Genomic DNA, 25,967 nt, shown 5'->3' with positions numbered 1-25,967 from the left:
CGTATTTTTTTATTAAAAAAACAAAACCGACTTCCATGGATCAAAACTTGGTTTTATGGTTTTTCTAATAGTACTGAACAGGCACCAGCTTTTCAATACCTACAAAAAGAATTATCAAAATTGGTTCACTCGGTCCAAAGTTATGAGGTGACAAACACAAAAAAAAAAGTACAGACGAATTGAATAACTCCTCCTTTTTGGAAGTCGGTAAAACAATTAGGAAATCCCGATTGTTTAAATAATATTTCCTTCTTGGATGAAAACTATAAGGAAATCTTATTGTTTTTGTTCTATTTTATGTGATCTAGTTTTTGGTAAAACTCAACAGTTTCATTAAATTTTTTAGCTGCTTTGTCTATTTCAGACGAAGAATCCTTAGAAAGAACTGGAAACCCTTCTAGTGTGTTTTCATGGTTTGTACATTTTTCTCAAAGGCCCATTATATAGAAATCGAGAAAAAGATTGAAAACAGTAACACGAAAATATTCTTTACTGTATTTTGAACCGAAGGGTTCGAACGATTCTTTTGTCGCTTCACTATTCTCTTATGTTTAACGCCTATGTCAAGGATTTCAGCTAATTTTTCCCATATACAAAAAACTTTCGAAAATGAGTCGTCTTCTGCCCGTTTAATTTTTAGTTGATCCCTTAAATCTTTAGCGAGCTCCATTGCTTGGACCAAGTCTAAATTCACTCTTTGAAACACCGACTTAATGGCAACTTAATTTATAACCTTTAATCTAATCAAGAACTCGAAATCCATAGCGTTTTTTTTTTCAAAGTGCGCTTCTTCAACTTATTTATTCATGACTGTTTATTTCGCAATTATCGATCCCAATGGGGGGGGGGGGGATATATCCCCCTGATCCCCCCCCTATCTACGCCACTGGCTGTTTTTGTGAGAATTATACAAAATGTGTTATGAGGTCTTCAAAATACCAGCACAAAAGTTGAAATAAAGGCAAATTATATGAGAAACTCAACGTGAACTTGATAGAACTTTACAAATCAATTAATGAAAACTATAAAATAGTTTCATTTTAACATTTTTTATTTTTTAAATAGTATTTAGGTTTTAAAAAGGGTTTTTCATATGTTCTTTTTTTTTGTTTGATTTTTGTTAAATAAAATCTTACATCATGCATAACACATAAATATTTTTATTTTTTTATTTAATAAGGCAAATTAAAACACATAGGAAGGATTTTGTTTTGATTTTTTGTTTTGTTTTTTTTTTTTTTATAATTGCTGGGGATTATACAGTATAATATAGATATTCTATTTTTATAAGATAAAACTATTTCATAGGCTTACATAATGCTTAGGAAATACTTTTTTTTATATTCTTTCTTTAAATTTAAGTCCTGCTTTCTACTACTTCTATTTTAAATTTAATCCTATGTGTTTTCTTTTTATCTCATACGTCTGTACCTTTTTTGTTATATTTTTTTATATCATCGAATGATCATCAGTATCAGTTTTAATGTTGTTGTTGTTTTGTTTAAATATATAAATATATCTGTCCATTGTTGTCATAATTACTATCTAGCAGATACTTGGAAAATATAAAACTAATAAACCAGTACTAGTTAGTTCTGCTGAACATCAATAAAAATGACTATGCTTTGAGTGTGTTTTGTTGGTTTGTTTTTTTTTGGGCGAAAACATGTAAGTGTTGTCTGCTGTGGTAAAAAAAAATAACATTTCATTTTTCGCTCCCTTCCCAGGCGCGTCATCGTATAAAAATTAAATAAATCACAAAAGCACTTTTTTTTTGTTTGTTTTTGGAATTCCCATCATGGAATTGCGTCTCTGAATTTTTTTAAAAACACACACTTTTTTTCTTCTTTTCCTTCTAAATTGTGAAATTGAGAAACAGAAAAATAAAGAAAAATAGTACCTATAATACAAATGAAAACAATTAATATCCTTGGTGGAGGACATTGGGCGCACAGTACAAGACCTCTGTTGAAGTGGGTAATTTTTAAGCAGCGCAATTATCCGCAACAGGGTGGTGTACTCTGGCTAGTTGTCATTGCCGCGGTTGCATACTTGGCGGCTGTTCACGGTAAGCTTTCAGCTTTGTTTCCATAGCCTGCAACAAACGAAACAAAATATAAAAAAATTGATATGTGATAAGTATCACGGAAATGGGGAATTTTGGAATTTGTTAGTTTGATTCGATACTAAATTCTAAAAAGAAAATGGGTTGTTTTTAGTTAAGCAAATAATATTCCATTTCAGTTTGATAAAACATTTAACAATCGCAGCGCGTGAAGTTCTTTTTTTTTTTTCTTTTTATTCTATGTTAGTAAGAATCTGATGTTCTTTTTAAGAAAAAAAAATGAGAGAAATTTAGAAAAGATGCTACCATTTTTATAAATTATTTGAAGTAATTTTTTTTGAATTTTACAGAAAATAATTTCAAAAACACAGCTTTAGTTAAGGCCTTAAAAGGATGAAGATGCAAAGAAGAAGATAAGAAGAAAAAAACAAAAATAAAATTGGTTACATTGCTTTGTACATCATCGATAGCTGAATTTGAAGATGTGATTGATGGCGAAGTCGATCGAAAATCGCCGCTGAAACGTTGTGCAAATCGTTTAAAAATATTTGGCGACGACGAACCAAAAGATTGATTGTGGTTGGTGGTCGATTCAAAAGACATGCTCGTTCGACTGCTACTGCTTGTCGCATTTAAATTATTACTACTTATATCGTCTTGAAGTGCTCTCTGTTCTTTGCATATACAACGAAACTTTCTACAACGCGAACATAAAAGTGTTTTATCCAACTGAAAGAAAACATTTAAAAAAAAGGCATTTTTTTGGGGGGGAAGAGAAAGAAATAAAATAAAGATAAAAAAATACATAGCGTGCAAGGATATTTTTTTTTTAATTTTAAAGGATCAAATTAGGAAGAAATCAAACAAAAATTAGTTAAAATAATTCCCAAACACCAGAAACCAATTAAAATGCAAGTGCATATATCATTGTTACTTACATTGAGCTTTCTTAACATATCAGCAACAATATTCAACGCTGTTGTGCGGGAACTTGCAGTCATGGCGGCAGCGTTTCCATTCAGCATATTGTCTGGATCTGGAAAGAGATTTCTCAAAAACATCATTCGATTTAAGCACACGACAACTCTAATGCGAGCTGCTTTTTCATGGAGCCAGCGAGATACACGACATTTAACACAACATTTACAAGAAGTTACAAGATAAATGAAAATGAATGAACTGCTTTCAAAAAATTGTGTTTTTTTAGTTGTTTTTTTTATTATGTTTTTGCTTTTTTTATATGCATTTTTATATTCTTAATATGAGTGTAGTGTGCATAAATAAATTTACAAGAGTATATATTTTTTTTAATGAATAAAATTTAAAATATATATATAAATATGATGCGATGGATGGATTAGATGGATGGATTTGATAGATAGATGAAATAATTTATTTGCTATAAGCTTTAGTTTGTTTGATTTTTTTGTTTAGATAAAAAAAAATCAGATCACATGCGACATGATTTGGAGATTTTTAAGGCTCGCTTGGTTTGTTTAAATGATGAAATTATCTTACTTTTTAGAGAATTTTGATTATATTCATTCAACGACGACTGACTGTTGCCAGTTGGTATGGTTGCATTTGTCGGATTACTTAGGTTTTCTGATAGAACTGAATTTTCAGCAACGCCATTCGGTGTGGTACTGGGATATCGTGTTTTTACATTCAGTTCTTGTTTTAAATCTAAAATTAGATCATAAAAAATATATGTTTTAATTTTTAAAAAGGTTTTAAATAAAGTGTAACGGCTCACGTTTAGCGCTTGCCATTTTAAAAATTAGAATCTGCGACGTAAATAAAAATGAACAACCCAAAGGAGTTTAATTTCTAAATAAAAATAACACTTCGGTCTAGGCTCGCGTGATTAGAAACTATAAGCAGTTCAATGCGGAGTCTCTTTATTGATTATGATTACTATGACATGACGTAGTAAAAGATACACCCTCGGTTTTACGAATATGTTAATTTGGATATATGTAGTATTTGTTTTTTTTGTATCCACTAAACTGTCAATGACAAATTAACAAAATTAAATCATTTATATAAAAATAACTTTGAATTTCCAATTTTATTTAAATTTCACTTTTGAAGAAATGTATGTACATCCGACTAGTTGGCTGTTTTATGAAGAAATGTGAAGAAAACCGAAAACAAACTTTGTGTCAGATTCTTATCAACATAAAACAAACTACCCCCAAAACAGATGGTAGATGTAACTAACCTATGATAATACCATTTATTTTACCCTACTCTTGTGGCATTGTTTTGCTTTGTTCAGATTTTTTGTTTTTAATATCGAAATGGCAAAGAACGAGAACATAGTAAACATACAAAATGAAATTCGATTCTATCGTCTAGGATTTGCAATGTATACAACTCGTTTATTAAGTATATCTATATTTGAAAGAATGTATTTTGTGGAAAAAATCGATTCCATTCAAAGTATGACCTGTATGTATTCGTTCTACAACTACAATGTATCCTACTTGATAGATAGATAGATGGTGATGTGCTAACTTAAGCAAAGTTGTTGCTTTAAATGAAAATGGGGATTAATTTGTACCTTTTTTGTGATTTAATTCGACTAGGAAATAAGCATACCCTCTAAATTATTGCAACAAGAACATAAGTGTAAAAAGAAAAGCCAAAAGAGCCATTTGCATAAGTCTGACACAAAAAGGAGTGAGAATTCTAAGACATTTGCTGTATGACTTTTATTGATTAACTTTTTTTGTTTGGCAAGTTTTCAAAAAATACTTCTTAGCAATCGTTTTTTTATAGCACTATGTTATTGCCGGGGTATGAATTAAAGCGAAGGACTTTAACGTAAACCTGCATATACGAGCCATGTGTAGAAAATTAGTATATGTATTACATTTTTGCAGGTCTCAACAAATTATTTTAAAACAAATAGACGTAATTGCTATTGCTTTTGATGAATGTTTACAAAAATCGAGGACGTATTACAGAGATCCAAAATCAATATCCGCCTTCACTTACAGTTTGCTCTTAAAATAAGCAAATAGGATTAGCTGTAAATCGTGTAAGTGGGTTTTAATAATGAAATTAATGTTTAAAATGAGACAAATTTAAAAAACTCAAGCAACCACTTAAACACACTTGAACGATTCATAACTCTTTTTGTACAACCTGATAAGATTTTGTTAAAAACTAATATAGTCTAAGAGCCCACAGCAAATTTTGGGAGTGGTATACCTCCACCAAAATGTGAGTATGCAGTTTTATAGCCTTATGCGTTCGTATAACGAATTTAAAAGTCTGGCAGCTTTAAATCGCGGCTTTATATTGTTTTCAAGGGGTTGAAAAATGTGAGTTTTCCAATTCATATAAGTAGGCTAAATTCACACTATTTCATATTCTTTACAGCAACATATGCTCTGTCATTTTCCCTAAACCTGAAGACATCATATGGTTGATATGGTTAGTTAAAAAAGCTTATTTCTTTTGCAACAAATAAAATTTGCATACAAAGAAATGCACTAAATTGTGGAAAAAGGATAACATGAATATGTCTTTCAGCCGTTTTTTGTAGTGTCTTTCGTTGACTCACATATTTAGGTAAAAAATATGAGGGGAATCATATATTCATGACGAATACCAGGTATTAAGATCTTTCAGAGGTACATATTGAAACAAATCACACTAGTAACAGTGGCTAAAAGCTGCCAATATCAATATGTTGTAATAGCCTCCACACTCCACAGCAGGATACAGGATATTTGTATATCTGTAGCTTAAGCTGCAGTACAGCTGCAATTTATTTAGTTTTGTTTTTAATGAAAAACGGCGTTTTTTTACTATTTATGGTTAAAGTACATAATTAATTGTAAAAGTTGTAGTTACATAACATACATAATCCCAAAATTATTTTCGACAAAAATGGTTTTCTTAGATTAATTGGCAGATATGTATGTTATGCGCTGCTATGAGAATATTATATACAGTGCATTACAAAATTATTCTACGATTTCAATATTTCTGCATTTATTTATTTAACATAAATGGTTTCTTTTATATTTGTCTCAAGCACAATTAAAAAGCTATTTAAAACGTACATAGTCTTTTATTGTGTCCCATTTTAGAATATTACAATTCTTAACTTAGTGCTCTTTTAAGGATATGGAAAACAGAGTTTTCATTTTTTGTACGAAGAATTATGTCGGCCAGTGTATATGAAGTGAATACCCGTTTTTTTTTTTTTTAAATTGTGTTCTATGCTTCAATAGTACTGACGGAAAAGAAAATGCCACCACTATTTTGTTTTAACGCAAAAATTCATGTTTATATTTTGCTTTTCGGACACGATTAGCAAACGCTGTAAGGATTTCACCAAAAAAATGAATGCCGAAAGAAAGTTAAAAGCTTTATAAATTTTGATCGAAAAGAAGATTTAAAATTAACAAAATTTGTTTTAAACAATTTTTATCTTCCGTTTTACTACGCTTTTATTCTTCTAAACATACTTTTAATGCATGATTTTTTTTATCCAAAAATTATTTGATTTTTTGTTCAATTTTAGCATTTCTTTTTTTTTTTTATAAAAATTGTCATTAAAATTAGTTAAGTCGTTTACAAGAATGTCAGAAATAAAGAAAAATGGATCTATGGCGGGTACCGTTAATTTTGGCCATAAAAATAAAATTTCCTTTGCGTTTCTTTTTCCAATTTTTGAGTTGTTCAACTAAAGGTTGTTTTCTCTTTTTTTGTTATCCCACCATTTATTGTTCTTATTGTTGTTCTCATTAAAATATTTAAAAAATCGACATTGTTCAAAAATAAAATGGTGTTAGCACATTGGTGTTAGCACTTGATCAATCATGCTAGTTTTGCAATAATACTTTTTTCAATATATTAAGTTCACTAGAATTAATATTAATATTAACCATCAATCGAATTATCTACATATCTAACAATGCCGAAAAACTACCCATCGGTAGCTTGCTAGTTTAATCCCAGCTTAGGTGTTTTCAAGTTAACTGTACATAAAGCGAAAAGGAGTCTGATGATCGGGTCCCCGTGAAAAAGTTTTAACTTCAGCATATGAACTTTATGGTAATATTTACAAAAACTTTTAGTTTAGACAAATTAAACTTACAAGTGCATTTACAATAAAAAAGTTGACTGGCGATTGGAACGGAGTTTTGTTAAAATTTTGTTTTATGTATACTAAATCAAATTATTAACTCATGCAGCTAGCATGCCTTTAATTTCTGAGAAAATGTTAAATGATAACCCTGATTGGACGATGAGTAAAAGGGTAATTTAACTGCTTAAAACAGCACCAAGCAAAGCAATAGTGGAATTAAGAAACTTATTATAAGATTGTTTGACCTACTCAAACTTTAATCATACATCTAACGAGTGTCAGTTTTTTTAGGAGTATGTTCGGCCAGTCATTACACCAACTTCTTTTTTTAGCTCATGTCTAGACTTTACAAAGTGATGATTTCCCAAAGATAGATTTCGCCCAATTACCGAATTAGAAAAATAAATAAATATCATACATTCAAAATTGTCAGTGTCACCTACTTTTTTACTATCTATAGTCTACAGAAGTCCATCGTTTTATTTTAAACAATCGAAAAGAAAATTAATGAACAAAATAGGAATAATCTTACCTCTTGTTTCATCCATCAGCCTTTGTAGCTTCTCTTGTAACATTTCTTTTTCATCAACTTCCATTTCGAGTAAGGCATTCTTTTCGTATGCCTTGTCAAGCATCGCTTCGAAATCGGCAATACTCTCATTTAATATTCGATGAGCACGCTCGAGATCGTCGTTTTTCTGTTCCAATTGACGCAAATATTGCTTCATTGAATCTCGTTCATTTTTAACAGTTTCCAATTGTTTTTCAACATTTGCAAATTCAATAATATGAGAATCTTGTTTCATCTTTAATTGTTTCATAAAAAAAAAATAAAAGCAATTATGCAATCGAATAAGAATTTTAACTAAAAAAACAAATCATTTAAACTTACTCGTAGGGAATCATTCTCTTTTTCTAAATTTGCTACTTTCAATCTGAGATCTTTGATGGCATTTTGTTTCTGTTCTAATGTTGCATCCATTTCGGCTTCCATTTGTCGGGATTGTTCAACATATTCATCGAATTCTTGCTTCACATCTGTCCATCTGTTTTTCAAAGTTGTTATCGAATTAGAATGTGTTTGGAATAGTTTGATAAAAAATACTTACTCTTTGTGGTAAAGCTTTGCCCGTTCTTTCCAGTATCTGCATTCGTCTTCGACACTATTAAACATTGGAGGTGAATCCATTTTTCTGTGAATAAAATGTAAGTGAAGCTATTGTTGTTTCTGTATTTGTTGTTGTTGTTGCGGTGTGCTGATTGGATGGATGCAGCTATGCCTTTTGCCCTTGCTTTCGCCTATCCCAAAAAACTCGAATACCCTCGATTCGATTCAAACTATTTTCGAGTGATTTAAAATAATCAATAAATAATTTATCAAATGGACGGATTTACAAAAAGCGCAGAGTGAAAGGAAATTTTTTTTATTTAAATTTTTCTTTTGTGTTTTTTTCTACTGACAGATAGAGAAAATCAAAAAACCAAGGAGAAATGAAATCATCGTATTATTTTGTGAGTAGAGTAGTTTTGTTGGCTCTGCTATGCTTTGCCAACTGCGGTGCAAAACGCATGGAACACGACGCATTAAATATTGATTATGTTATTAAATGGAATTATGATCGAAACTTACCAATTCAGTTGGATTAAAATTTTTATTTATTTTCTTTTTTAGATTAAAATAAGTATTTTTTGTTAATAATAAAAATCAAGTAAGAAAGTTTGTTAAAAAGAAAATTTCTTGTGTTGTTTGGGATAAAAATGCTAGCTGTGGAAATGAGATGTTGCCAGATGGAAAAAAGAAAAGGAAAAATGGATTAGTTTGGCATCACTTTAATGAATCGATTCAGCTAAAACAAATGTTTGTTTTGGAAAATTAAAGGCCCAACTATTGGCGATTGGAGGATATACTACTAGCGCCGTTGTGGTCAACAATTATAACTAATTTAACAGGACGGAAGGAACTAGCGCCACCTAGCCTTCACAAATTGGAAATAGTTTTGTTTACGTCAAGCCATCTTTTTTTTTTGTAAACAAACACTCATCTTTCGCATTTCAAAAAAAAATTCTTTCGGGGTTTAAGGCTTAACTACATTCACCACTTTTTGAAAAAGTACAAAAGTGAAAATATTTTTTTTCTCGCTAGCGGGATTTTTTTGTAAAAAAGGGTTTACAAATTGATTTTTGGACGGAAAAATAAGCATTCTGCATCATTTATTTTAATTTTCTAGCCCGAAAAACCATACAAAAATGCGTTTGAAAATTTTCACTTTTGTACTTTTTCACTTTTTGAGGCAATGTAGTTAAGGCTTTATTGTTTTAAACAATTATGTAGTGTGGTGTTTACATAAATGTAATTTTTATTAAGTTTATTCGTTCAGTCGGGCGTTGTCGTCCACAGTCGTTTGTGTCGGTCGCGTCTCTTTTAAATTTTGGTGTATAAGTACACGAGTTTTCTCGAAAAACACCATTGCTGTTGGCATCGTTTTTTTTTACAAATCAGAAATAATGGCTGATGTTGAAAGTGTTCAGTAGCAGAGCAGCCATATGGAATCAGAGTCACTTCCACTAACCTATCACAACCTCGCAACTACAACCTATACTTCTAGATATCAAGCTGCTCGGAAGATGGAGCTGCAATGATGTAACCCCAAGCGTGAGATGTTGGTAAAGCATTTTGAGAGTCATCAAACTAAGACAACAGCCCCAATAGCAACAAACAACGCAAGTTACCGAAATTATCACCTAACGACAACAACATCAGCGGTAGCAACAAGAAGAAACAAACAAAAATTGAAGAAAAAAAGTCTTAAAATAGACTCGAAATTGATGTTTTAAAAAGCCAATATTTTGGATTCTATTGGTTGGATATCCAAGAAAAAGGTCTTCAGGCTCAGGGCAAATGACAGAACATCATATCTTGCACTTAAAATACACGTTCAATTTAAAACATTGAGACAATCTGCATTAACTGTTAATTGCAAAAATGCATTTTATTCTTTGTCAAAATATCAATGCAAATCTGGAAAATCATGGATAACTTATTATTATTTTTTTTTTTATAAATAAATAATATACAATTTATTTAAAATAACAATTTACACTTTAACATAATTATTCTAGCCCTTGAGCTCTACGTATAGCTACAACTTCATCTTGTGAATTCATATTGGAATATCCACAAAGTTGCATTGTCATGCTGGCAGTTCCGGAAGTAATTGTTCGTATCACACTTGTGTATCCAGATAATTCCGCTAACGGAGCTTGAACATCAATTAACTAAAAATAAAAACAAAAACCAAAATAAAATATTAAAACTGAAAAACTTAAAAAAATTTAGTTCATACTTTATTCTGCTGTCCTTTTGGTTGAACATCATTAATTTTAGCTCTCCTCCGCGATAAATCAGCAAGAACAGTTGATACTCTCTCTCTGAAGGAACGATAATTTGAACTGCCATTATTGGTTCCAAAAGGCGAGTACCAGAATTAATGAGAATCTGAAACGAAAATTATTTTTAGATTTTTTTTTAAACCTCCCAAGAATACCAACTTTTTGAACACATTGTCCGGTTGCAGCCATTACAAAAGAATCTGCTGTTCCACGACCAATAGTAGCATTGTGAAGTCTAACTTGAGTTTCAACAACTTGCCCACCAACACGAGGACCTCTCTCCAAAGCACCTTTCTTGATTACTTGCAAGGTTTTCGGTCGCAAGGTGTTAAGGTTGGCCATATTTTCTTGTGATTTACTCAAACTAAGGAAATAGATTTTGTCAATTGGAACTAATTAAATAAATCATGTTTACCTAAAGATTTCCTTTTGGTCATTGACTAGTTCCAAAGTGATTGTGACACTCTGCTTAGATCCAGCGATTTCTTTTTCTAATGTGAAAGTATCAATTGCAGGCGATTCAATAGTTTCTTTATAAGCAATTTGCAGTGGACCCAAGTCAACATCGATTTTATATTCAGTTAGAATTCGAGATTTTACAATGTCCATATGTAGCTCGCCCATTCCTACAACAATAATATTTATCAAAATGGAACAGATAATCAAAAACCATAGACTTACCTCCCAAAACTGTATGTCCAGTAGTTTCATCAAAATTAACCCTCAAACTCGGATCTTCTCGCTGCAATTGTTTCAAAGCAGTTTCCATAGCTGTTTGAGATCTAATACTGGGTGGTTCAATGGAACAGAAATACACTGAATCTGGAATTTGTGGATCCAAAGAGAGAACTTCATTTATAGTTTAAATATTGTCTTCTTCGTCGTCGACATCAGATTTTCCAAGCATTTTTTGTAGCTTTTTTTGAGCTTGTTTAATTGATGAAGCACTAGATGTTAGTAAGTCTCCTGTAACTGTATTCTAAAATTTGTATTTACAAATGGAATGTAACTTTTTTGAAGGTATATATTAAATGTGTCACCTTGAGTCCACTACAAACACCCACACCTCCACAAGGAACTTCATTTATTTCTCGATAGATTCATAGATTCTTTGTAAGGATTCTGTTGATGATTTCGTGTTTATAAGACGCATTCCCTTTTTCAGAGAACCACGTAACACACGGATGAGAGTCAATGGACCACGTTGTTTGTCGTGAACAATTTTAAACACTTTGCCCACAAAATCATTTCTGAAAAACTTGTGATTAAAAATATATGATATACGAGGGCCATCGTCAAAGAAATATATGAGATCAATAGAACTAGAATAGCAGGCCAACGAAGGAGAATTACATAATTATGAAACAACTAAGGGCCAGTTGTACAAATATTTAATCCGTGGATTAGCAACTTTTATCTTCTGAAATCGGCAGCAAGGCTGAAGTTTATGACTGGTTCAAGGTTCATATTATGTAGAAATAGCCACATTCATGCTTGAACCGAAGTTGACCCGCAGCTAATCCACCAAAATCGGTGGGTTAAATTCCTGAACCAAGGCTGATCCACGTTTGTACAACTGGCCCTAAGAGGCTCAGAAACTGGCAGATTTAAATACGGTTATGAAAAGATGTACCGACATCGGCCAAACATTCAGAAAACATTGCTCGTCTTCATAGACCAAAATAGAGACACGACCGACACAACGATTTGGAGGCTGCCAAACACAACGGGGACGACGACGATGATCGACGATGACGATAACCGACGACGACGACAGTTACAACGAAAACATTTTTAATTCTGCATCAAAATCAACTCTAAAAATTGTACTTACTTGAATTGTATGACTTTTTTTTTGCTTTTTATTAGCTTTTTATGTACATATGTATATTATTAATTATTTAAATATCTTTTTTTCTTTTTCACGCTTTTAATATTGTTTATTTTTTGCAAGTTTAATGTAAGTCCACAAAATTATCCTTTTATGAAGGATGAGAACGATGAAATGAAATGAAATGCGAGGGAAAGTGCTTACCCAAAAAAATCAAGATGTCGGATGTTTTGACAGCTTGAAGTGTGTGTTCTCACAACAAGGTGGCGCTGGTTCTTTCCGTCCTGTTTATTTAGTTGCAAATGTTGACCACCGGTAGCGCATTTCAACTTAACCAATCCCCAATAATAGTCGGAAAAGTGCGTACGTTGACGTAGGAAAATTCCCAAATATGTACATGCAAATCAGATGTCACAGACATAATAGCGGATTGCTCGGTTTCGTTCAGTTTTGTTTTCGGACGTAAACTCACTTTCCTTTCTCAATTTACGTCCGCAAATTATACAAAAATTCGATAACGCAATCTTGAACGAAAAATTTCGTTTTGAGATAAATTTTAGCTCCCATACAAATTATCGAAAAATTTTAGTCGAGCTAAAATGGATCCCATACAAATTATCGATAACTTGTAAGGAAATTTTATCTCGGCTTAAAATTACCTCGAACTGCTTACCATCCCTACTAACAATTTTGCTTGTATAATGCTTTACAGAAGCAACTATTGCTTTTGTAAAGCTTTATAGAACCCAAATTGTTTGTCGGGATGCTTCAGTACTCAGCTTTAAGCCTGGTACGCTGCTCGCGCTAAATTTTAGCTCCCATACAAATTATCGAAAATTTTTAGCCGAGATAAAATGGATCCCATACAAGTTATCGATAACTTGTATGGGAATTTTAGCTGGGATAAAATTCCCATACAAGTTATCGATAATTTGTTTGGGATCCATTTTAGCTCAGATAAAATTTTTCGATAATTTGTATGGGAGCTAAAATTTAGCGCGAGCAGCGTACCAGGCTTTAGCAAAAAATTGGAGAGTTTTCACTCATTTGTCACTTAATTTTTATTGTCCTGTGCATTTTGCTTGACTCCAACAGCAGTATTGACGGTTTTTTCACTTTTAATTCATTTATTTCTTGTGTAAAAAATTATTTTTTTCTGTTTTTCTTGATTTTAGATTAAAGCCTGGTACGCTGCTCGCGCTTAATTTTAGCCAAGATAAAATTCCCATACAAGTTATCGATAATTTGTATGGGATCCATTTTAGCTCAGCTAAAATGTTTCGATAACACGGTGTTACAAAAATGAGGTTTTAAAATATACGCGGGCGGAGACCTATCAGGTTTTGTAGAGCTAGTCGCACTGAATACGAAACGGTATTTAAAAATCCCCTAACACCCCCAAAATCTGGAGTTACGGGCAAAAAACGGTTTTTTGGACCTTCGCCCATTGAAAAAATTCTAGCTTCGACAATTTTTTACCCATTTTCGATTTTTTTACAGTTTCTGATAGAAGATAAATATACCTTTTTAACAATGTATAAAACATGTAACTCGGTTAAACCACTTAGAATTTATAAGATGTCAAAGTTCAAAAATTCAATTTTTTTTGTCATTTGCCCAACTTCGGCATCAATTTAAAGTATATGTTTTCAAAACAACATGCTATTTAAAAAATATATTCTAAAACTATATCTATTTCCCAATTGATCGAAGTATTTTTTATGAAAATCACTTCAATATTGGCTTAGAAAAAAAAAATTTTCGATTTCAACCCAGATACAGAAATTCGAACTTTTAGGTATAGAACAAAAATGTTGTTTCGGCACGTAGTAGGATAAGTTGGGCGCCAGGATTTGATGAAGGGTTTTTGTAGAGGAGCTGAATACAAACATTTTTTTTCTTTGGGAGGGGGGTCTATCTCCCCCCGTTTAGGTGGGAGGGGCATTTTTCTAAAAAAAATTATCAAAATAAAAAAAAATTATTAAAAAACAACGGCAACACTTACAGTAATAAATGATACCATTTCCAAAAGGCAAAATTGTGCATTTGATTCTAATTTTTAAATCAATATAATATTACCAATAGTTTTTGAAATAATCGATTTCAAAGTTAAAAATAGGGGAACAAATTTTTTTTAAAACTCATTTTATACTATTTTTGTCCAGACTGCGAATTTTAGTAAATAAATTACTTAGACAGAAAACTGCCTCAATTGATTCCTTATCGAACCGTGAAAACTATATGTTTCTATGTCTTCTAGTTTTTGGGAAAATTGAAAAATTATTTTATCAGATTTTTCTTTTTTCAAAATATTTTTTGTTTTTATTTTTTTTTATTTTTCAATTTTCTCAAAAACTAGAAGACATAGAAACATATAGTTTTCACTGTTCGATAAGGAATTAATTGAGGCAATTTTCTGTCTAAGTAACTTATTTACTAAAATTCACAGTCTGGACAAAAATAGTATAAAATGAGTTTTAAAAAAAATTTGTTCCCCTATTTTTAACTTTGAAATCGATTATTTCAAAAACTATTGGTAATATTATATTGATTTAAAAATTAGAATCAAATGCACAATTTTGCCTTTTGGAAATGGTATCATTTATTACTGTAAGTGTTGCCGTTGTTTTTTAATAATTTTTTTTTATTTTGATAATTTTTTTTAGAAAAATGCCCCTCCCACCTAAACGGGGGGAGATAGACCCCCCTCCCAAAGAAAAAAAATGTTTGTATTCAGCTCCTCTACAAAAACCCTTCATCAAATCCTGGCGCCCAACTTATCCTACTACGTGCCGAAACAACATTTTTGTTCTATACCTAAAAGTTCGAATTTCTGTATCTGGGTTGAAATCGAAAATTTTTTTTTTCTAAGCCAATATTGAAGTGATTTTCATAAAAAATACTTCGATCAATTGGAAAATAGATATAGTTTTAGAATATATTTTTTAAATAGCATGTTGTTTTGAAAACATATACTTTAAATTGATGCCGAAGTTGGGCAAATGACAAAAAAAATTGAATTTTTGAACTTTGACATCTTATAAATTCTAAGTGGTTTAACCGAGTTACATGTTTTATACATTGTTAAAAAGGTATATTTATCTTCTATCAGAAACTGTAAAAAAATCGAAAATGGGTAAAAAATTGTCGAAGCTAGAATTTTTTCAATGGGCGAAGGTCCAAAAAACCGTTTTTTGCCCGTAACTCCAGATTTTGGGGGTGTTAGGGGATTTTTAAATACCGTTTCGTATTCAGTGCGACTAGCTCTACAAAACCTGATAGGTCTCCGCCCGCGTATTTTTTGAGTGTTACACCGTGTAATTTGTATGGGAGCTAAAATTTAGCGCGAGCAGCGTACCAGGCTTAATTTGGAATTTTTATTTTGACTTTGACAGGATACTCGATGATATATTTTCGTTAGCATTTTCGTGGTCGGCCTTGGAGACTTGAAAATTTTTCGTTTTGCTTATACTACGTTTCCACCTATCCTAAATCCGAGATTTAGCTAAGTAGATTTAGCAAAAATCTCGAGTTTTATTCTGAATCTCGGATTGAAAGTAGGCGACAATCTTAGATTTAGGGTAGCTGAACCCAAATCTAAGATTTAGCGAAGTAGATTTAAAATAAATCTCGAGATTTAATCTAAATCTACTTAGCTAAATCTCGGATTTAGCGTAGGTGGAAACATAGTATTAAGCTGCGTACTAGGCTTTAAGCCTGGTACGCAGGTAGCGCTAAATTTTAGCTCCCATACAAATTATCGAAACATTTTAGCTGAGCTAAAATGGATCCCATACAAATTATCGATAACTTGTATGGGAATTTTATCCTGGCTAAAATTAAGCGCGAGCAGCGTACCAGGGGCTTTAAAAAAGAAAATTCTTTTTTGTTTTTGTAGTTGCTTTTTTTTTAAATTTCGATAAGACATGTATTAAAGAGCTATACAAGCTCTTCCGAAGCTATCTGTCAAATCTCATACCACTTTCATGTGTGGTCAAGCCTTTATATTGAAATTTTTCTAAAGAATGCAGCACTATAGTTTATGTCAGTACTTGAAATGAAAGTTGACTCTCCGTTTTGTTCACCGGTAGCGCATTTCAACTTAACAAATTCTCAATTGTGGTGTCTCTCTCTAGCAGCCCTTGTAATTTAACTGTCAGGTTCATTAAATTATCGGATGTCACATGTCACTTTGACAAATTAAAAAATTTCCCTACTTCCCACAAAAATTACATTTCTACATAAATATGAACACAACCTTAAATACTTCGTTAAATTTTTCAATGTCCATTAACATCTTTTGCTCAATTCAATGAAAACTAAATTTTTATATATCTGAGCTAATTTGAGCCCATTCTACGCCATTCTTCTGTCAATTTTTGTTCTCTTGTGCAAAAAAATATTAAAAAGAAGACACGGGTGTGTAGCACATTATAGAAAAAAAAAACGAAAAAAAAAGAAATTCCTATTTTCAAAGGTAATTAAAATGAAAGAAATTTATTTAATCGATTTATAATAATTAATTCTTAAATAGCCACCATGGACAAAAAACAACAACCGAATAATAAAGAAGAAATTGAAAAAGTTGCCGATGAAAAAGTTAAAAACACTGAAGCAACAAAAACTGCTGCTGAAAGTGCTGGCGATGGTGGCGGCGAAAAAACCGATGATCAAGGTATAATTTATTTTTCTATCAAGAATTCAATTAAACAAAATATCAAAAAATCTCATCCTTAGCATGGGAAGATAAAGAGACACGCAATCGTCTGGTGTCGGCGCTTTCAATGAAATTCGTTGATGTAATGTCCGAATTGAATTCCACTAACGACGCCTTTAAAATTCCCAAGGATATTAGAAGTGAGTGTAGAGTTTGAATGCCCTAAAATTAAATTGTCTTTTCCTCTTGAATAATTAAATACTTTCTTTCCTATAGCGTGTTTGATTGAATTGTTTGTTTAAGACAGTATAATTGTTATATTTTTCTCTATTTTGTTGTTGTTGTTGTCTCCTCCAAAATTATATAGCTCTTTATGGCGGATATCAGAAACCCGATGAAGCGAATGCGCGTGAAAACGCAAACAAAAAGTTTACCTTCTGGTCAACGCAGCCGGTGCCGAAACTTAACGAGGAAGTATTTACAAATGAATCAATCGAACCTGATAAGGATATATCGGAAATTCGACAAGAACCTTACACTCTGCCTGAAGGCTTCCAATGGGACACTCTTAATCTAAATAGCTCTCAAAATCTTACCGAATTGTATACTCTATTGAATGAGAACTACGTGGAAGACGATGATTCCATGTTTCGTTTTGATTATCAACCAGAATTCTTGAAATGGTCGTTGCAACCGCCTGGCTGGCGACAAGACTGGCATGTGGGTGTGCGAGTTGTTAAATCAGGTCGTTTGGTTGGATTCATATCGGCAATTCCCAGTCAATTGAGATGCTATGAGAAGATATTGAAAGTTGTGGAAATTAATTTTTTGTGCGTGCACAAGAAATTGAGAAGTAAACGTGTTGCGCCTGTGTTGATTAGGGAGATAACGAGACGAGTCAATTTGACGGGCATTTATCAAGCAGCTTATACAGCTGGAGTTGTGCTGCCGAAACCAGTTTCTACGTGCAGATACTGGCATCGATCTCTTAATCCTAAGAAACTTGTTGATGTAAGTATATAAATTGTTTTTATCAAAATGATTTAGCTTTGATTGAATATATTTTTTTTTTTGATTAATCGCTTTGGCATTCAGAGTGAAGGTCGATCTCTAAAAAATCAATTTAAGGTCATGATTAGATATATCAAAAAATAGTTTAGATTGATATTGGAGTTCAAACTATTGTTAGTTAAATTTTAATTTGAATCGTTGTAATAAGTTATAGGTCGTTTCAAATCAAAAGTCCCATGGAAAATTGAGCAAAAATAAAAACAACTCATTTGCTTACTGGAAGGAAGCATTTATGAGGCAGCTGAACTTTTCTAAAATTACGATAAAATAATGAAGAACAGTTTTTGATATCCCTATTTTAATTAATTGATCTGTCTGTGAGATTCACTGGGTTAGCCTCAGAAAGCGGAGGCAAGTCTCCCGGGCTTGCATCACTCCATATCCGCGGGCAATACAAAAAAACATACAATTATTTAATTATTTATCATTTGAAGGCAGTTGAGATAACTTTGCAGAAGATATTATTATAGGACTAGGTGAAGATGGACCAGAAATGTCCAGTTTATATGATAGCAATTCATAACCTAAAATTGTATTCACATCTTTTCATTTGTATAATTGGGCAGTAAATATCTTATTTTTATTTTTCAATTATTTTTGAGTCGTCACCATAGAAATCATTATTAAACAAATTCAGATTGTTCGTTTGTTTATTGTTTTCTCTAGCATTTCTTTCATTCATTCATTCATTCATTCATTGTTGTTATTTTTGAGTTGATTTGTCGCAATGAGCCAATAAAATTGAGTTTTTTGTTTATTTGTTCTCAATTTTATTGGAAGGGAGAAAATAAACTCAGAGTCAGGACTTTTGATATGAAACGACCTATAAAGAGCATTATTATGACTCGCGAATCAAATGATTTAAAAAAAACTCATATCTTAGTATTCCGATTAGAAAACTAGGACGGTTGCCTTGTAATTGCAGTCAAAGTAAAGAAAATTATATTCCAATATCAAATTAAATGCCGAATCGCTTACAAAACACCAATAACTTTATTTCGCCAAATTTTTCTAGAGATTCGCAAGTCATTTGTAAAGGCTAAGAGCCGTTTGTTGAATCGAAACTTATGTATGCTCAACATAAATAATTATTAGAAGGAGCTGATAGGATATTTCTGACTTCAGATTCGAGTTCAGCACATCAAAAACCTATAGAAAAGTATATTTAAGTGCGCGCACCAAAAAAAAAAAAAATTAAATTTTGTAGACCAGTGCTAAGTATCGGTTTTTTGTTTGGGAATTTGTACAGTGACGGACAAAACAATAAGACCACCTCTTTCACTCTTAAAATATTCTCTCTATCTCTTTTTAAAATGAAATAAAACGGCTCTTTTTACTATATTCTGCTTAAAATAACAGAACTATTATGAAATAAAAGAAAAAGAACATGCACAGATAATTTGATGCAAAAAATAAATGTATAAACTAAAAAAAACTCTCAAATCGTGTGGACAAAACAATAGGACCAAGTGAAGTCATTTATTTTTGTATTACCTAGGATTCAAATTTTTAACAATATTTTAAACAAAATACTCTTGTATTTTGTAAATTGTAAATTGGGAAAACATTAAAATGGGTCGTGGAGTCCATTGTTCTTCAGCCGTGAGAGAATTGATGCATTAACTGACAAGAGAAGGCAAATCAGAACGGGAAATTGCCGAAACTATTGGTTAATTAAAAAAAGCTTGTATTAAACGCACTAGAGCCCCCAACAGAAAATTTTAAAATAGGAACAAAGCGAAAAACTTCACAAAAACACGTCTTAGAAAAAATGCGATTTTCATAAAAAGACACTTTCAAGTCATCTTCGGACATTAAATTAGAGCTAAAATTGCTAATAAGTGAGAAAACGCTCAGCAGAATACCATAAGAAAAGTACCTCTTCAAAAGAATCCCCAGGGAAGTTTCACTCCTCAGCAAGAGACATCGCAAAAACCGAATCAATTTTGCAAAAAACCATTTTAATTGGATTGGTCCAGATAATGAAGAAAAATGGCGTAATGTTCTGTAGTCGGACGAAAGTAAAGTCAAATTAGTGGGATCACATGGCAAAAGATGGGTAAGGCGCCCAGAGAACGTAGAATTCAAACCGCAATACACAAGACAAACGCTTAAACACGGTGGTAAAAACATCATGGTGTGGAGGTATTTTTCTTGGCACGTAGTAGGTATAATTTTTTGGATTAAAGAAAACATGGACCAGCATTTGTATCCCAATTTCTTAGAAGAAGTTTTTCTTCCCTATACGGAATGGAAAATGTCCCTAAAATGGCAGTTTATGCATTATAATGACCGTAAATATACATTGGGTCCAGTTCAAATATGGCTTTAGGAGCATAGAATTAATGTTATGTCTTGGTTTGTCCGATCGTCGGACCCAAGTCCAATTGAAAATTTGTGGGCTATCGTTGAGAAGTCATTGGGTGCAAAAAAGTCGAGAAATAAGGATGAGTTGCGGCAAAAACTTCAAGAGGCTTGGCATGCAATACCGAGACACACTTCTCGAAAATTAGTCGAATTAATGTCTCCAAAAGTATGTGCGGTGATGGCAAATAAGGGCTTTTCGACAATATATTGGTTTTGACCACAAAAAGAATTGAAATATGAAATAATTTCCATTTTTTGAGTAGTGGTCCTATTGTTTTGACCGCTTTAGAAATCAATTTATTTTCGTATTTATTTATTTTTTTTATTTAAACAAAAAATCTTGTTAGATAATGAATTGATTTAAGCTCCTGATACTGTAAATTTTATATTAATAATTTTTTTTCTTTTAAAAACAAATAAAAATATGTGTTTTATGATTTGTTTTTAAAGTAAGACGAAGTGGTCTTATTGTTTTGTCCATCACTGTATGTAGGTACCCAACAACTTATTTGTAATCGCTTGTTTTATTTTCACAATTTTCACCAATTGCATCTTCTATGCTTATTATGATAGCAGAAGATATAAAGCTTGATAGAACTAGATGTATAGAGATCCGAGGAAGCCCACATGTTAAAAATATCATCTCTAGTTTTGCCATGCTCAAAGGAAAGGTCCTAAGAACACCGTCAATAATAATCATTAAAAAAAAAAAAAACAGTTCCAATTACATAAAAGTTAGAAGATGTATCTTCTATGCATATTACTTTTCATTTAAAAAAAAAATAAAATAGAAACCGTATAGCTCGTAGTTCCTTTTATTTTCTATTAATGTTTTATTTGCGTAATTTGAATAAAATCAATCTATCATTATTTTTGGCGTTTTCTGTAAGGGCTGATGTTAGGTACTTTGAAAGTTCCAAGATTATGTTGAGATATGACTTCTGTTATAAATTCACTTTGTGTTTTATTCAACTCAGTAACAAATGATTAAATTCATTTTTGTTGTCAATAATTTTCTTTTTAAAATTACTTCTCAAATAGCTTCTTTATAGAACAGATCGTTTTTGTTTAACTGCGAATAAACATTTTTATAATTCTTTTACCTGAAAACGTTTTATTTAACCAAGGATAATCCACGGTAGGATTTATAAAAAACTACAACCTAAACTCAAAACCTATCGAAAACGCTTCCTAATTTGAATTTTATACCAGACCGGGAAGACTTACCTTTATTATACAACCTGTGTAATATGAATTCCATTCTTAAGGAAATGGATGTAACAAAGTTACATAAGTATTCTAAAACAGCACTCAGATATAGAATTTAAATGTTAAATGAAGAGTTCTAGTTTTAAACTGTAGCTTATTTGATTGTTATAAAAAAATAATAAATAAAAAATGCAATCGGCCCTATCGAGGTAACCATCGGAGCGGAACTCTCTCCGATTTTCTACGAATCTGAGACTTTTTGCATCGAGGTAGCTCTCCGATCAGGTGATCAGAAATTCTCTTCGACAAAATTCAACGCATTCCATTTGCATGCGATGAAGTACTTCTTATGGTTGTATTCTTGACAGATACAAACACAATTTTCTCCGAAGTCCTCCGACAAGTTTTTGTTGCGGAATAGTTAATTAAAATTTAGGCAGTAAAGAAATAAAAGTCTTTTGAAGTTAAGTTGTGTTATTTTTATTATCAATTTTTATATTTAAGCCTGTGGCAATAGAATTATTGCAATATCGATTCGTTTTCAAAACATGATAAGTCCTCTTTTTTTAAAAATTCGTTTTTTTAACTGAATATGTTCTTGGGGGATAACCACACCTGCCTTCAAAATATGAAGCATCTAATCAGTCTATATTCGATTTTACAGCTAAACGAAAAAAATTTTTTACTGTCAAAACATGATAAAAGTCCCGGACTTATCATCTTTTGAAAATAAACAGCAACTTTTTTATGAGTAATTGACTACACATAAAGAAGCTGACTATTGACTCAAATTCTTAAGTTAAAAGCGCCTTTCAAGTAAAATAACTACTCGAAACATTATATTCTATTCCCAAATACAATTTTTTGATAGACTGCGGCTTTAAAAAAAAATTTATTTCATTTTAAAACTAATTTCACATTCGTTTATTTTCAAAGTATGATAAGTCCAAAATCGTTTTTATTTTTTATCTTTTGAACTATCGGTCCAAAAAGTAAATACCAAACGATATTCTGTAGCTAGGTAAAAGTTCTACAAAATATATTTTTTATACATTTAGCTACATTTAAAAAAAGAAAATAGAACGATTTTTTCTTCTCCTGAAAAATTTGAAATCATGGACTTATCATGTTTTGAAAATAAATGATTCAATTATTTACATAACTCAAAATACATTTTTGTATAGGCAGTTTGTTACTCTGTATTTAAGTTTCTTGTTTTCAATGTTCACAAACTCCTCTAAGACTTCATAAAATCTTACTAAATTTAACAAACAAATTAAATTTTTCTAATTACAGGTTAAATTTTCACACCTAGCCAGAAACATGACAATGCAACGAACAATTAAACTCTTCAAACTACCCGATCAACCAAAGACGCGAGGTTTTCGTCGCATTCAAACAAAGGACATGGAAGGTGCCCACAAAATACTCGATGAATATCTCTCGAAATTCCATATATGTCCGGTATTTTCACAGGAAGAGTTTGTCCATTGGTTTTCACCACGTGAAGGTATTATCGATTGTTTTGTAGTCGAAGGTGAGAATGGCGAAGTAACCGATATGGTGAGCTTCTATAGTTTACCATCAACTGTGATGCATCACCCCGTGCATAAGAATGTTCGGGCAGCTTATTCATTTTACAATGTGTCCACAAAAACTCCCTGGCTGGAGCTTATGAATGATGCCTTAATTTCTGCTAAAAATGTCCAAATGGACGTTTTCAATGCCCTCGATCTAATGGATAATAAGAAATTCTTGTCGCCTTTGAAATTCGGCACTGGTGATGGAAACTTGCAATATTATTTATACAATTGGAAGTGTCCGACCATGAGACCAGAGGAAGTAGCTTTGATTCTCATGTAGCGCGGAAACGCCAATATTAAATAAAACAAATCACAAAAGAAAAAAAAAATAATAATCAAAATAAAAAAAAAAATATAAAACAAAACAACTATTCATGGGAATGATAACACAAATTAATCTGGGATGCCAAGTGGCTAAGCACGCACCTGAAGTTTGTGGGTGTTTTTGTTTCCTTTTTATTATTCTGCTGCCTTGTTTTTGTTCCTGTGCTACGATTCCATAATTCAAACAAGAAAAACAATTTACAATTTGTTTGCATTTTTCCTCAGATAAATTTTTATTATTTGTGCAAAATATTTAAGTAGAGAAAACTCACACACGAAACCCACAAACTTCGTACTGTGTTTTTTATTTTGTATGGAGAGAAGGGATTTATTATCATAAGAACTCATTATAATATTCCCGTGTTGATTTATATACAATAATTTCGCCCGAGAAAAATAATATTATGCTAAAAAAAATAAATTTAATATTTTATTGCAATAAAATGAGAATACTACTTAGAATTTTACTTTGGTTTAATATTGTTTTATTTTTCTCTTTTGAAAAAGTACAAGAGTTTGGAGAACCACAATCGAGAACATCTTGAGAGCTATAATGTTAATACAACTGAAGAAGTAAGAGTTTCATCTCATCTAGTGTCGATTCACATTAAAACTTGATCAGAACATCATAATGCACAAGTATAACTGGACAGATTAAACTTTCTGAGTACAGGTATAAATCACTCGAAGCTGATTTCTAACTACAAATTTGATGACTTTTGGATGCGGATTTTAATGTGAACTGTATCTTACAAGATAAAAGTCGCTTAACTTTGAATCTGGAAACGTTGAAAATTATTTTTTGTATTCTTACTTTAAAAAATCCTGGTAAGAGATTTTCGAAATACTTTTTATCATTACATAAAAACAGTATCTTAAAACATTCACTAAAGACTCATTCACATTGTATTTAGGGAATTTGAAAAATCGATGTGGCAAAAAAAGACTGATTTTCATTAGACAAATGATTAAAAAAAAAACCATTTTCAGAATTGAGAATTTCGAAAAATAGAATTTCTGGAAATAAAGTCAGAATAGAAAAAATAGATATAGATAAAAAGAAAGTAACAAACAGATAAAAGTTCTCAAGGAACAATATTAATGTTTGATTTACAAACCAGTGTAATAGCTAATAGGCAAAAAACTGATAGATGCGAAAACCGAACTTTCATTGAAATGCAATTTCTTCTAAATGGCTGTTCGTACAAAGAGCATGCTCCAACTTGCAGAAAACCTAAACCGAATAAACAGATGTTAAAAAAACATAAATGATTCGTAAAAAAAGCTGAAATTGTACAAATTGTTTATAAACCTCTTTTCAATAATAGGAAAAAGGTAATTTTTAAAACCGAAATATTTTCTAAAACAACTGCTCCCACATAAAATTATTCATAATCCTTTTGTATAGACTTTCCATAAATAACATTTTTTAATAGATATCATCTTAAAATATTGCACGGTTCGATGGTTGGATATGTCTCAACATATTTGATTTGCTTAAACATTTCTTTACTTTGCAAAAAGATCTTCTAAAAACGCAGCCTATTGAAAACCTCATTTTTTTTTTAAAGGCGAGCTTTTGGAGTCTAAGCTTTTTTTTTGCTATCGCATCGGAACTTGAACCTTATTTACAAAATATCATGGAGAAAAAACTTATATGAAGATTTTCTTGGATTGATAAAAAAAACTTACTTTCACGCATAGTGAAAAAAAAAAATTATTGATCTGTCTAATGAGTCAAAGAAGTAAAAAACGTTGAGAATGGTTTTAAAGCCAATACGTTCATTACAAAAACAGATAGATATATCTTTGAAAAATACAAGGTATGTTCTTTTTGCCTGACATAATGAACTCTATTCGTATATGTACATTTCCTATCACTTTATAAAATTAAGTATATAGATAAACGTACGCATTGTTTTGATATTTCAAAACAATATTTTTTAATTTTTTGTTTAGGGAAAATTTTGAAATTGGTCAGGGAATTTTATTTTTAAAAATTGTGGACATCATACTTCAGCATTTACTGGGAACAGCCTCATTGCTGAACGCCTTTGCTACAAGTTTATGTTAAATATAAGATTTTCCAATTTCCTTTGCATAGCCGTATCTACTCTAAATTTTCAAATGCAGCAAATTTTGAGTTACTATTATGACTTCCGATCCAACCTTAATTTTTTTTTAATGCATTGGCAAGCTATATACCTAGATCCAATGAGTATACAAATCAGTTGGTTTTTGGTTAATACAATAATAAATACATTTATTCGTGCACGTAAAAACGAGTTAGAACTGAAAAAAAGTCTAGAAATCAGTCCTCGAGTTATAATTTCATATTTATTTATTTCAAAATTGCTTAC

The 25,967-nt window shown here is 31.4% G+C and overlaps 2 protein-coding genes and 1 pseudogene across 4 annotated transcripts; 1 reads left to right on the top strand and 2 right to left on the bottom strand.

The window, feature by feature from the left end:
• Positions 1-1,175: 1,175 nt before the first annotated feature.
• Positions 1,176-8,958, bottom strand: LOC129910631 (nuclear distribution protein nudE homolog). 3 transcript variants are annotated; one of them, XR_008771535.1, is made up of 9 exons: positions 8,806-8,958; positions 8,285-8,513; positions 8,068-8,221; positions 7,708-7,981; positions 3,584-3,751; positions 3,004-3,101; positions 2,513-2,794; positions 1,964-2,095; positions 1,180-1,900 (listed from the first exon to the last, which is right to left on the bottom strand). XR_008771535.1 is itself a non-coding variant. In XM_055988075.1 (8 exons), exons 2-8 carry the CDS (start codon positions 8,362-8,364, stop codon positions 2,033-2,035), a joined length of 1,119 nt encoding a protein of 372 aa, XP_055844050.1. In that variant the 5' UTR covers positions 8,365-8,368; positions 8,806-8,958; the 3' UTR covers positions 1,176-2,032. The 3 variants fall into 3 exon arrangements, 2 of the variants coding, with proteins under 2 accessions (XP_055844050.1, XP_055844049.1); XM_055988075.1 differs by having other exon boundaries at positions 1,176-2,095; positions 8,285-8,368; XM_055988074.1 differs by having other exon boundaries at positions 1,180-2,095.
• Positions 8,959-10,281: 1,323 nt separating this feature from the next.
• Positions 10,282-12,817, bottom strand: LOC129909361 (ribosome-releasing factor 2, mitochondrial-like; annotated as a pseudogene).
• Positions 12,818-16,736: 3,919 nt separating this feature from the next.
• Positions 16,737-24,074, top strand: LOC129910543 (glycylpeptide N-tetradecanoyltransferase). The gene is made up of 5 exons (XM_055987968.1): positions 16,737-16,873; positions 16,931-17,071; positions 17,134-17,253; positions 17,421-18,064; positions 22,997-24,074. Exons 2-5 carry the CDS (start codon positions 16,936-16,938, stop codon positions 23,561-23,563), a joined length of 1,467 nt encoding a protein of 488 aa, XP_055843943.1. The 5' UTR covers positions 16,737-16,873; positions 16,931-16,935; the 3' UTR covers positions 23,564-24,074.
• The last annotated feature ends 1,893 nt before the right edge of the window (positions 24,075-25,967 follow it).

Source organism: Episyrphus balteatus, chromosome 2 (assembly GCF_945859705.1).
Source record: "Episyrphus balteatus chromosome 2, idEpiBalt1.1, whole genome shotgun sequence".
Classification (NCBI taxonomy): domain Eukaryota; kingdom Metazoa; phylum Arthropoda; class Insecta; order Diptera; family Syrphidae; genus Episyrphus; species Episyrphus balteatus.
This window is presented reverse-complemented; position numbering and strand designations above follow the sequence as displayed.

Coding starts and splice junctions, on each gene's coding strand:
- LOC129910631 (XM_055988075.1), bottom strand. CDS start 8,364: ATGGATTCACCTCCAATGTTTAATAGTGTCGAAGACGAATGCAGATAC. Junction 7,982..8,067: donor AAGAGAATGATTCCCTACGA/GTAAGTTTAAAT, acceptor AAACAATTAAAG/ATGAAACAAGATTCTCATAT. Junction 3,752..7,707: donor GCTGATGGATGAAACAAGAG/GTAAGATTATTC, acceptor ATCTAATTTTAG/ATTTAAAACAAGAACTGAAT.
- LOC129910543 (XM_055987968.1), top strand. CDS start 16,936: ATGGACAAAAAACAACAACCGAATAATAAAGAAGAAATTGAAAAAGTT. Junction 17,254..17,420: donor AATTCCCAAGGATATTAGAA/GTGAGTGTAGAG, acceptor AAAATTATATAG/CTCTTTATGGCGGATATCAG. Junction 18,065..22,996: donor ATCCTAAGAAACTTGTTGAT/GTAAGTATATAA, acceptor TTCTAATTACAG/GTTAAATTTTCACACCTAGC.